Below are 13,148 nucleotides of genomic sequence, written 5' to 3' on the forward strand. Positions count from 1 at the left end.
AGCCATGTGAGAATGCCGGGAGCGTGGGCCAGGTGAAGGAAACAGCCAGGGCTCCGGTCCTGAGAGCAGAGCAGACGGTGAGTGAAGAGCGGTGCGGCGTCCAGCGTGGCCGGAGAGCCTGGGCGCTGGCGTGGCTGCGGGAGGGGGTCAGAGAGGATGGGCGGAGGGAGGTCCTGCAGGGCCCCGTGGACCATTACACAGGCTTCCACTTCTGTTCTAAGAAATATGGGAAGACACTGGAGGGCTTTTTTTTCTTAACTTTTTTTTTTTATTGAGTTATAGTCATTTTACAATGTTGTGTCAAATTCCAGTGAAGAGCACAATGTTTCCGTTATACGTGAACATACATACAGTCACTGTCACATTCCCTTTCGCTGTGAGCCACCACAAGATCCTGCATGTATTCCCCGTGCTACACAGTACAGTCTTGTTTATCTAGTCCACATTTTGAAATCGCAGTCTGTCCCTTCCCACGCCCCGCCCTCTTGGCAACCGCTAATTTGTATTCTGCGTCTGAGTCTGTTTCTGTTTTGTATTTATGTTCAGCTACTGTTGATGAGGTTCCGTGAGTTCACAGATCGTACCTGTCCTGACCACCCAGTTTCTTACTAAATATGGAACTGTTTATTATAATGTTAATGTTTCCTTATGTATGATAAATTTTTACTTGAATCCAGTGAAGGGGCCTCGGCAGTGTGGCTGTTGTTAGAAGCAGGAGTGAGGCAGCCTGTGTGATACTAGCACGGGACACCCCATGTTCTCTAAATTAGGCATGAGCTTGTGACTTTGGAAGCCCATTAACTCCATCTGAAACGTTCTCACATTTAGAAAAAAGACCAACTAAGAGAACCCTGCATCAGGAAGCCTCTTCATTGAGAAAGATAAGTGTCTCACCACATAATTTAGAAGCAAAAAACAAATGGATTTATTGTCACCTGCCATCTCATGGGGACAACAGCCTCGTGAAGTCCTTTGTGTGTCTGTAACGGGTGGGGGGGCATGCCTGCCATCGCACTGTACACATTCACTCAAGGATTCAGACTTGCTGCTACACTTAATTTTCTACATCTACGATGAATGCCTGTAGGTTTGAAACTTTGATGGCGAATCAGCTTAATCTTTCAAACAAGGTAATTTCATGGAATTTGTTGGAACCTAGAATATATCCTAGAGCCGGATACTTTGGGGTATACTGTGGATAGAAGGAATATCCCAAACAAATATGTTTTGTTTGTAGTAGCAGTGGTTACATTGTAGTTGTGTGTTGCTATAAAATTATTTTTCTCTCTTCTGTCTTATAAACTATGACACCAAAACTGAGATGTAGCATGGGTGTATCATCAGTAGGCAGTCGTCGTTCCTGCTTCGTGTAGACTTTCCTTTCCAAAAAGGCACGTGCAGGCTGGACTTAGTTTTAAACAACAACGCATGCCTTGTCTGTTCTAAGTATGTGGTTTATCAACATTTGACAGATAAATACTCTCAGGAACACGTTAATTCTGTCAAGTTCTACATGCGTGATGATGAAGCTTTCATGACTGTTGTTCTTTGATCTAGGGAATTGCTTTTAGTTGTTAAACTCTACTGATAAACAGTGAAGAATTTTTAAAATCGTTTATATCTTCATTAATATAATGCCCCAGTTATTTTAAATATTCTGCACTTCTTGCAGTCTTTATTTTTAAAATGCAGTCTAAATATTATATATATAGATACGCATATAGTTGAATTTGTTTTGCTTTTGCACAAAGCAGGTAATACTTTTTTTTAATGTTTTGCAATAGGGTGTTTATGCTGATTAATTTTAATTCTGTTTTGTTGATCATGTTCGTATTTCATGACTTCCTGACATTTCCCAGGTGCGTTTTTAATAAACCAGAACCTCCCCTTTGACAACTGTGAAATAGGGGTAACAATCATCTCTCGTGTGTTTTGGAAACGATTCCGTTAAGTAGTCCACGTAAAGGGCTTGTGTAGAATATCAAGCCCCTAAATGTACTCAATAAATGTTAGACCCCAAATTGAGCAACTTGCCAAAGACTGAACATTGAACGTACACAATTCTTCATGTACGTTGTCAAGTTGCCCAGTCTCGTGTCTATACACGTTGGATGAGGAGCGCTGAGTTATGTCAGTTTTACCCTGAGCTATTTTCCACTTTTTTGTTACGTGTTTTAAAACTTGAGGTATTTCACTGCTGTTTTAACTTTAATGTCTGTGATAAAAGAGATTAAGCCTTTTCCTGTGTTTGGTTATTAATTCTTTCTGAAATTCATCCTTGTTTAAGTTGTCATTTTTAATTTTTTATGTAAACTTCTCTGTGCATGGTTCGTAGGAATACAAATTAAGTATAGATAATATCCCTTTGCTATGTCATTGCAAGTATTTTTCATTGTGTTGTTTTTTATTTTGAATCTTATATTTGTACATTTATTTTGAAAAAAATTTATCTAGGAACGTTGGTTTACTGCAATGTTTCTTTTGCTACAGTGATGTTCATTATTTCTGTTTAGCTTAGGTAATACATTAATTGAGACAAATATTTTTATCCTACGTCCAGTATGTTTTATCCCACCAATTTACCTGTTATTTTAGACTTCAAACATTTGAATTGACCTAATATGCATTTTCTACGAGGCTGTTTCTAAATTCACTTATTTCCAGTTTCTGTTTGTATTCCAGAACACTCTGTAAAGACACTCCCCTCCCATCATGTATAATGTTTATCGTAGACTGGGTCCTCCTGGGTGTTTGGATCTTTGTAACACCCTAAACTCTGAAGAGAGGCTTCCTTTCCTGCTCAGCAAAGGCTTTACCGTTCAGTGATACGTTACAAAGAATGCAGCCAAACTGGAAGATAAGTTCGCAACTAAAACGACTCCCTGCAGCAATTAATCAGTTAATTGATTAATCACTTCCCCAAGGCCAGACGTGCTTTGGAAAATGTTTACTGTGCGACTTTATCTATGTGCTTGTTCTACTCCTACATTTTCATAAATGTCACAATAAATCATTAGTTTCTTTTAAAACCCATTTTCCCCGTCTAGAATGGAGGCTATGTGACCCTCCTCGGGAGTTACCACAGGTACAGACGTGTAGCACGTTACAGGTTAGAAGCCGGATTATCTTAACAAAACTAGGGGAGAGACTGAAACAGTTAAAACGTTCTGTTGGAGAAACAATCTAAAACACCATTGCAGGTACTTTTATCCACACATGCATTCAAGTACACACACACACTCAAGTACACACACACATACACATAAAGTAAACATAGTTTTCTGTGATTTAAGTCTTTTATCCAATGAGTTGTATGAATTATTTTTGTGTTTTGTTTCACATCATCAATCATACTGTTCTGTCCAATTTTATGTGAAATGCTGCTTTAAGAATTACAATACATCCTGCATGTGTTTAGCCTGACATAATTCTAACTGTAGTTCATTTGAAAGTGTTGTGTGGTCATTAAAGTATCTCCCAGAGAAAACACAATTCTGATTGCAGCATTGGGAGAATTACGGTTTTCCTTCTCTGCCAATGTTTAAATTTTTCTTTCCCTGTAGTTTCATTTTCTGTTCTTCTGTCTTCCTTAAGTAACATCTCCCATCCCAGCAAAGCTGCCGTGATGTTCTGTCGCTTGGCTGTGACTGGCACGGGCGTGGGCCTCCTGTGGGATGGAGCACGGTCCTCGGCTCTGGCCCGCTGAAGTTGGCCCTCCGTGGTCAGCTCAAGCTGTCCACTGAGGTCCTAGGGAAACTGGGTACTCGGTGTCCGAATTCTTAGAGTCGTAGGTTCACAGTGTGAGATGCTGGAGGTTACCCAGTTCAGTGATGCTCATTTTAAACAGAAGGGAGACGTGCTGCTGAGAGCTCTGGTCAGTGAATCAGGGCTGCTAGCAGCTGGCAGATACCAGTACAGCTCTGCCACCTGTTAAAATACTGAGCATCCACATACTAGTTAATCTATATTCACTTCCTGGAGTCCCCAGGAAGACCATGTCACCCCAGCCCTGTAGACACCTTCTGCAGGTCATCAGCCCTTCCAGCAGTGGGGCCACCAGGGGGTCACGGCTGCAGGGCAGGAAGTCCAGGGTCCTGCTCGGAGGGACAGCTGACGTGGTGGCTGATGTTGGGTGTCCCTGTGTACCTCGTCCAAGCGGTTTAATGTCACCTCTGTCTGGTCAACGTTGGCAAAGTGTTTTCCCAAAGAACCCAGGGCACCCCTTCTCCTGTTCACTCTTAGTCTAAGTTTAGACTCTGTTTTGCTCACAAGTATACCTGTGTCAGAATCCTTTAAATCATAAACAGTGCTTCAGTGCATAGGTTCCAGTTTCAAGGATCCGGAATAATTTGGTACCAGTTTCTCTCCACTAACTCTCGTGAAGGGGAACTGCTTGCCAGCAGGTTGAATTATAAACCATTTCTGCCATCTTGGCTGTCAGATTTAAGTTACTGTATTTCATTTAATCGTCCACCTGCCCTGGATTTGAAAACTTTTAAGCGTGCTTGCCTGTGACATTGTGTCTTTTTATACAGTAAGACGTCTGTGACTTCTGTTCTGCATCTGTTCTCATACACAGATGGCGACGTGTGGACACTGTAACAAAATTAGGTAAACAAACTCCACATATTAAATAGGATATACATTGTATTATATTTTTGTGTTATAGTATGTGTTACTGATCGTGTATGTGATGTGTTCATATATAAAAACTATTCCTATAGAGGTATCTTTATTTTTAAGTGTGTGATATGCTTATATACACAATTATTTCATCAATAGCCAATGTAAATCTCGGTTCCAGGTGATTTTGTGTAGCTGTCTAGTTTCACAAGCTGCCAAAGACAAATGTCCCCATTTTGGCAACAGGCTGATTTTGTATCACTCAAACTGCATCACTGATGTCCCTAATTGTTAAATGCCATCCTCCCTCAGTGTCCATGGGAGATTGTTTCCAGGACCTCCTGCAGATGCCAAAACCCAAGGATGCTCAAGTCCCTTACATAAAATGGCACAGTATTTGCATAAAACCTCCACACATCCTCCTGGAAACTTTACGTCATTTCTGGAATACTTACAATACCTAACACAAAGGAAGTGTAAATAGCGGTTGGCAGGCAGCAAACTTAAATTTTGCTGTTAGGAACTTTCTGGAACCTTTTAATGTATTATCCATTGTTGAACCTCAGGGTGCAGACCCTGCAGTTACGGAGGGCCAGCTGTATACTCTTTGCTGGTATCATCTGCTAGGAAGGAAGGAAGAAAGAGGGAGGGGGGGAGGGGAGTAACAGTATTTATAGACGTGTCTTCAAACATGTTATTTTACAAACACTCACCTGCCCTGCACTGCAGTTTGCTCTGTACGCATCGTTTTGTAACAGATGATTATGTAAATTGAACGGCATCTAGTGTTTATTCTGTGGAAACTTTTATAAGCTCCATTTCTCTTCAAAACAGTATGTATTCCTATGCTAATGTGTATCCTAAATGTATTGTGTCTGACAGACCTTTGCCTTGTCACTTTTCCAAGATATTTCATTTTAAGTTTGCATGCAGCTCCTTCTGCTCAGAGCCTTTTTGTGAATTGATGTGTTTCTGTTATCATATTAGTCAAGAACTTATCTGAAATTCAAAACTAACTGCACAATCCAGACTCTACAGGAAATAAAGATTAAGGCCACTACTTCTTTAAAGATCACTGTATTTTCAAAGCCAGGTATCAAAGAAACGAGGAAAAGATGGCCACATACTTTTAAGGCTCAAAATGTTTCCAATTTATTTGTCTTCTAAGATTCAGAGAAAATCTTTGAAAATACTATTAAGCTGTCTGTGAGAGTCAAGTGTCGAGTGACAGCACATTTCAGCGTTCAGAAGAGACACAATTCCGCTGCCTTGTGTGAGGGCAGCTCAGTTAACAATGCGGTATGCTTGGCAGACTTTCTAACTCTTTCCGTAGAACGAAGCTAACAACTAAGAAGAAACCCTTTGTCACAGAGCGTGTCTCAGTTTGGGGGCTCAGAAAATATCTGCCCCTGACTGAGTGACACGTTGTGGGCGTGCTTGAGTATCAGGCCACCTTAAATCACGTTTTCCTTCACCTGTGTCCTTGCAGCTGAGGGGGCCTGCGGAGGGACCCTACGCGGGACCAGCAGCACCATTTCCAGCCCGCACTTCCCCTCCGAGTACGAAAACAACGCAGACTGCACGTGGACCATCCTGGCAGAACCCGGGGACACCATCGCTGTGGTCTTCACGGACTTCCAGCTGGAAGAAGGGTACGACTTCTTGGAGATCAGCGGGACAGAAGCACCGTCCATCTGGTGAGTTCTGGACGAGGAACGTGCTTCCCCGTTTCCCGTAACAAGCGTTAGAAAATCGGGGTTCCCTCCTTGCCCTGCTGGTTTGGCTGCTGGAGGGCTGTCTCCACGGCGGCTGATTTCAAAGTTTCTAAGGTGTCTGCGTGCTGGTGTTTGGAGCTGAGGTGTTGTCTGCCCCTTGGGCCCCGGAACTTCCTGTGTCCTCATTTTGGACTCTTCCAAAGCGACATACATGGAAGATGGCAGCTAAGTGAGCCGAGTTAGTTTTGGATTTGGTCTGGAGCTGATTCAGAGCAAACAGATATTTTTAGATGGTGGAGATTTTAAAATGTCATGTTCCCCGTCATTTACTCTGCTGCAGATGCGTGATTGCGTATTTGTTTTCCTCCCTGAAAACGCTGCACCAAATCACATGCCCACCTGTGAGGGTCACAGGCGACCCATAGATACTGACCCGTTATACACGTGAAGCCGGTCAGCTGACCAGGAGCTGTGTGGTGTGTGTGCTGGTGGCGACCAAAGAAAACCAGCTCTAACCCTTGGCAGCCTCTGGTTTATGGTGTTTGTCGCAAGAGTAAGTTGTGTCTGTAGGAACAATTGAGAAGGGAGAATGAGAAGAACAGATGTTTAAAGGCTCAGAGTCTGCCTCAAATTAAGTAATTAGTTGTCGGTCGAAATGTTTATGTTTGTTTTCATTATTTAATTTTTTAGCATTTTAAAACCTGCTGAGAGGCACATATTTCAGGTCTTGAACTATAAGCAAACTTGGGTATATGTGGGTTCCAGTTAAGCTGGAACAGAGGAGATGTTGGCCGCTCCTGTACTGGTAGAGGAGAAGATGAATGAATGACTTTGAGTATTTCTGTAGGTTTACGTTTGCGTTTCAGCACAGAGACTGAAGGTTAAAGATACCAAACCTGAAACGTGTCATAGGTCAGATCACCTGCTTCAAGCCAGTTATCAAAGTTGAATCTTACTTTATTTTCCAAGGCTCAAGACTCAAAGTAGAGGATGCCTATTTATAGATTACGTCATTTCCTTTCGTTCGTTTCATTGTTCTTATGTTAAATGTTACTGAACTTAAAAGAAAAATAACCACTTGCGTCTATGACCTTTGTTTTAGATTTCATTCATCTGAGCAGTACTTTTAGACGGAGCAAGGTTACCATTTTGCTTATTTTTTGCCGTGCAGTTTAACTGGAAGTGCACGAGGACTGGTATATATGATTGTCTGTCTCATGTTTTGTTACATCAGAGTTTGTGGACACAGGTACCAAACTGATAGTTGGACATCCTAGATTCTACTCCAGGTTCTGTCCCAGTTGTCTGGGTGACCTTGGACAAACCATTTTAGCTGTGTTTATAGAAAGGGGTTATGCTAAATGAACTTCTACATAAATTCATTCAACTTCTACTGGGTTCCTTGCCGGTCAGTCACTGTCAATGAGTCAACGTTCCAGCACTCTCCTGGCTTGAACATTACTTTGTTCTGGTTTTCACAAAATCATCGCAATGCAAAATATATGGTGCGTGATTCTCAGAAATTCAATGACTAATGGTAAAGGTCTTAGTTGTGAGAAGTTCTGGAGACCATGGGCGTCACCTTGCTGGTGAGATGTCAGGTTGGGAGAGAGAGAAAAAAGGGAAGCTTGTTGGACAAAGAATGGAGAATCCGTGATCAGGACAGCTTTTGCCAAACAAACTTCATTTATGGAAGAAAGGAAACTTTAAGGTACAAATGTCCATATCAAACTCTGAGAGAAAAATAGGGATGCCAAGCAGCGGTGCCCGTCAAGATGAAGCACTGTCCTGCAGAAGGACGTCCCACACACACTGTGATTCACTCCTGGGGAGGTGGACCTCCTCACTCACGTCTCCGTATTCGGTGGCCAGCAGGACTTAGGTGATGCTGTTTGATTTGGTTTCATGTCAGACATTTCTTCTTTTTCCATCCATGTTGATTTCTCTTGTGTTCTCTCCTTCTATTTTATCTCTGTCTCTCCTTCCCCCTGACACGTGTCCCCACTACTTCAACAACAGACTCAGAAGAGTGTGTGCAGATGGGGTGTGAGTGTTCTAAATCCTGGTGCCTGGATTCAGGCTGGAAGATATTTCCCAGCTCTCTGAAAGCCCTCCGGGTGTTTGCCTGAACACCAAGATGGATGATCTGGGAGCAAATAGGAGAGAATTGGGCAGTTGTTGGAAAAGCTGTCAGTGGGACATTGACGCCGTGTGCCTTCTGGTCTGAAAAGCTGGGTTGCCTGTTGGTTCAACATGATCTGTGTCTTTCGATAGTCGTTATCAGACAGGTAGAGTTGTTGATAATTATACTCTTGGTATGATTTGCATTGTCCTGTTGGCTTTGCACAAGAGCCGTGTGGGGTCACTATTAGTGTTATTTACCCTTTATTGGTGAAGAAGCTGAGAGGCACAGAGGACAAGAGATGGCAAAGCTGAGGGAGCTGGTGCAGAGCTGGAGGTCGACCAGATGGCCTCTGAGCCCTGATTACAAGTTCTTTTCACTGTAATTCCAACCGTGTCCCCAAACAGGACAGTCCGAGTCTGAGCCTACTGCCCTCTTCTCTGTTTCTGGGGCTGTGGGTTGGACCCTAAAGCCTTGGGAAGGTAACCAGCGTAGAGGAGTTTGGCCAGTTGAGAAGCAATTAGCACACAGGCTGCAGCGGGAGAGTCAGGGAAGACAGAGCTTTTGGGGGAGACATTTAGTGTTTATCACAATTACAAAGAGAAATCTCTTGACAGGGCCGTAGGACCACTTTTAAATGGAACGCTCATCTTTTCAATTACTCTTCCTGAGAAGCTGGAAAGGAAAAGATGGTTTTCCTAAATAATTCTTGAAACCTACACGGGCACATTTACAATATAAACCAGAATCACCTGAAGTACCTTTTGAGATTTATATAAATGCATAATCTGGCTTTTCTTAAAAAAAAAAACAAAAAAAACTATCATTTCACTGCAATTTTAGAGTGACAGTGCCTGAAATGTTTAATGGTCCAAATTGGTATATTTAAAAGTTTGCATCCTGGAATTACAAGAAAAATACTAAGTGGCCGTGTGGGTGGGCATGCCTCCTCTCAGGCACAAGGTCACATGGCAGGGACAGTGGGACAACAGTAATGGCTCCGAGTAGAGAGAGTGCACACATACACATAATTTCCCAATAATCTGTTTTTAGAAGACAGGCTATATGAACAAGGGCATTCTGAAAAAAAAGCTACTTGGAAAATTGTTAAGAACAGTAACAGGATTAGCCTTATTTCCGTTTAATTTGGAGAGAAATTACCAACCCAGCTATGTTTGATGTATGAGTTGCCATGGCTACAGTAGAGGCAGTCTGAAAGTGGGGGGTGATGTAATGCACCAGAATTATCCATATGTTAAACATGGAGGTGGTTGTCACCTAAACCTGACTGGAGATGAGATGAGGCTGAATTTTTTTTTCTTTTTACTATTCAGATTCTAATTTTGTACAGATTGGCCTCCTGGCAACACCCTCCCGTAGCAGAGAGCTGCCCTGTCTAGTTGTCTGCAACACGGTCTAATAATTGGAGTTTTTCCTGCAATTAAAAACATGGTTAACAGTGACGCTAGCGACGCATCTTTCTTTCTGAAGTGATTTGATGGGGTAGCGTGTTGCTCCTAATTCCGGAACGATCAAGAAGAAAGAAAAGTGGTTTCACTTGGGTCAGCCTGCTGTCTTTCTGAATGAAGACATGGTGGTGAAAGGATTAGGGACACGGAGTCTTGACAAGAAACAAGGAAGCGAGGATTTACTGTCTTTACAATATGTACTTGCACAACAAGGGCCATTTACCCACCCCACTTTGTGACAGAGTGTGTGCAGGGTAGAGAAGGAAAGAAAACAGGGAACAATAAACGTGTTTAAAATGTGCCCCCAAACTTACTTAAATGCATCCGACTCTTAATAACCATCAGTGACTGAGTCACAGGCCATCAGAATAAAACCCATTCATCGGGCACAACTTCACTGTTCAATCACTCTCATCGGTGACTCGCTGAAGCCAAAACAGAACTTCAAAGGGACTGGAGAGGCTGAGTGAGCTTCAGAGAACCCTTGAAGGGTCGATCAGCACCTGCGGTGTTGTTCCAGCTTGTCACTTAATTGATAATGGACTTGGTGTGTATTTAATTTCTAATGAGGATGGATTATTGAGGCGGACGCAGAGCGATAGATTCTCTGAAGTCAGTGCTTCCGCCCACCTGCCCAGGGTACAGGGAGGGAAGCCCCTTCCCCTCCCGCCTCATTTTATTTGTTGACTTTTCACTCTAAAATTATTTCACAGAGAATTTGTAAAAACCAGCTCAGAGAGTTGCTGTATCACCCAGCCCAGCTCCCCCTAAGAGTCACGTCTGTGTGCTGTCAGTACAGAGACCCGGGTGCGCGCGCCGACCCGGGCCGGCATGCAGACCTGGTGCGGATGTCCCCTGCTGTCCTGCTGATGTCCTCTGTCTGCTCTAGAACTTGGTCCTGGGGACTCATGGCACCGAGTTATTTCTCTCCTTTTGCCTCCGACCTGTGACTGTTTGCAGCCTTTCTGTTCCTGTGACCTTGACCTCCTCCACTCTGGTCACCTTAGTCTAGAAGGGCAATGGCCTCATTCAGGCATGAGGAGGAGGCCGTAATATTACACCGCCCCGTTGCCACCTACTGCAATAATTGGTTTCCCTTCTCTCATATTTCCCACTTTAAAGTTAAATTCAGTCATCACGTTACACAAGCCTGCTGTGATGTGTGCACCTCGGCATTTCTGTGGGAGCAAAGATGACACAAACAGGTACCATAGGAGTGCACGCGTGCGGATATATCTGAAGGCACGGGGTTCTGCTCTTGGGCCTCCACGCCTCGCTAGAGGTGGAAGGCCATCATTAGCGTGATTTATTGTCGCCCTTTCCCTAAACCCTGCTTTTAATCATATCTTTCTCTGAACATTTCTTTGAATGATGTATTTTTCTTAAAAAAAAAAAAAAAAAAAAAAAAAAAAACAGCAACCTGCACTGACTACTAGCATCCAGTAAGGACTGCCACGTGCCGGGCGGCGGAAGCCCAGGCAGAGGGCGAACTGCCGGCCCCCGCGGCCCCCAGGCGGCGCACGGGGACCAAGGCAGCGCGGCCCCAGGCTAGACTGCCCCCTCTGTCTGACTGTGTCTGTAAGTCAGGGACGTAAAAGTGGTGCGTTGCCCTCCGGTGTCATCCCCCAATTACTTCAGTGATGTCTGGCCTCGGGGACCTCAGGGGAAGCACGAGGTCACTTCCGGGCTGGATCTGGCCCTGTTACTCTGGGCTAGTGACTCCTCACCCCCTCTTTCAAAGTCTCCTTTTTCCGTGTTATTAGATGTAAAGTAAGGTGATAAATCTGAACGTATTTGTTATGCAGAGTTTTAAGTATCAATACAAGAACGGACATTATAAAGCTTCTGAAACGGTGTGCATCATGAAGGCACTGCCGGCCTGGTAAGTGCTAAGCTCCTCACCTACGCCCCTGACTCACTGACGTTACCAGTGGTGGGAAGGGGGGCCAGCCTGCGCCACCCCAGACCCTCCAAACTCCATCAGGAGATGAAGGGCGCTTTGCCCAGTAACAGCCAGTTCTACAGAGTCGGGTTTCTGACCTGACCTAGGATGTTCTCTCACAGGCATCGTCCAGATGACACTTCCTGTACCTGAACAGATTGGGTGACCCTCCGCTTTGCCCGTGACAGAGTCACGTCCGCTCTCTGCATCTCTTTGCCTCGCCCGTTGGCAGCTGGCTCCCCTGGGCCACTTACCCAGCAAAGGAGCCCCTGGAGACAGCGCGGCTGAGCCAGGCGGGCAGGCAGGCTGTGCTTGCAAAAGCTTTCAATCGGGTCTAAGTTTCAAGGTACTTAATTCCCTCCCTGTTCACCTAAAAGGCACCCTCTGTAGCAGACACTGAAAGAGGGGTCTCCCTTGTCCTGGACTTCGTCTTGAGGAGAAAAGGAGGCTCTCCCAGACGGGCTGGTAGGAACCTTTGGCTGCTTCGGTATCCCAGGCCGTCCAGGCAGACCTACCCAAGGTGACGGTCTCCGTACCGTGACGCGTCCTTTGAGGGAGGGGGGTGGGCTGGCCAGTCGGTGCCCTGGGGCCGTTCCGTTGCCCGGAAGTGGCTCGTCGCAGCGCTCGCCTTAGGCAGCTCTCACTCTGGCTGAAATCGGTAGGGGGATCCCAAATAGATACAGTCGATGAAGTTAAAAACAATTTATTTTCATTAACAAATATTTTGAACGTAGGAAATTTATATACTTTATTTCATGGTGGTAGCTGTGGATAAACTGTCTCACTTTACCCTAGGACAGCATGCATGCAAAATGACCAGGCTAAGGCACGACAAAGAAAGGAAAAGCACTCCTGCTCCCGCTGGGCGGAGCCAGCGGGAAGGATGGTTGGCCCGGGAGGGTCCCAGAGCGGCTCCGCCCCGAGCCCGGGCGCCCCGCCCCGGAAACTCAGCTCCGTGTGGCCACTTTTCTTGTCGTGTGCAGCCCCCGCCGCTCCACCTGACTTTATTCAAAAAGAAATCCTAAATTATCTATGTTGCAGGCGATGGAAAAATGTTCCCCTTCAGGAGTATACATTCATTTGACAAAATACAAAATATCTGGGTTTTGGGGGTTTTTTTTGTAGTTACACCTCTCTCTTTTTGTATGTGGTTTTTTGGTCCAGGAAACAAAATTGCAATTAAATTAACACTGTTAAATAAATTTGCCTTTTAAAAACACCCTGCCTTTTAAGAGGCCGTTGTGCAAATTCTGTTTCAGTCATTCTCAAATACCGGC

At 44.4% G+C, this 13,148-nt stretch overlaps 1 protein-coding gene across 1 annotated transcript in view; it reads left to right on the forward strand.

The window, feature by feature from the left end:
- Window positions 1-13,148, forward strand: part of CSMD1 (CUB and Sushi multiple domains 1) — a 1,691,213-nt gene that overhangs the window by 1,069,736 nt on the left and 608,329 nt on the right. The window contains exon 10 of the mRNA XM_064477604.1: window positions 6,113-6,320. Within this exon, the coding sequence (XP_064333674.1) occupies window positions 6,113-6,320 (208 nt within the window). The remainder of the gene's footprint in view (window positions 1-6,112; window positions 6,321-13,148) is intronic.

This window comes from Camelus dromedarius, chromosome 22 (assembly GCF_036321535.1).
Source record: "Camelus dromedarius isolate mCamDro1 chromosome 22, mCamDro1.pat, whole genome shotgun sequence".
NCBI classification, from domain to species: domain Eukaryota; kingdom Metazoa; phylum Chordata; class Mammalia; order Artiodactyla; family Camelidae; genus Camelus; species Camelus dromedarius.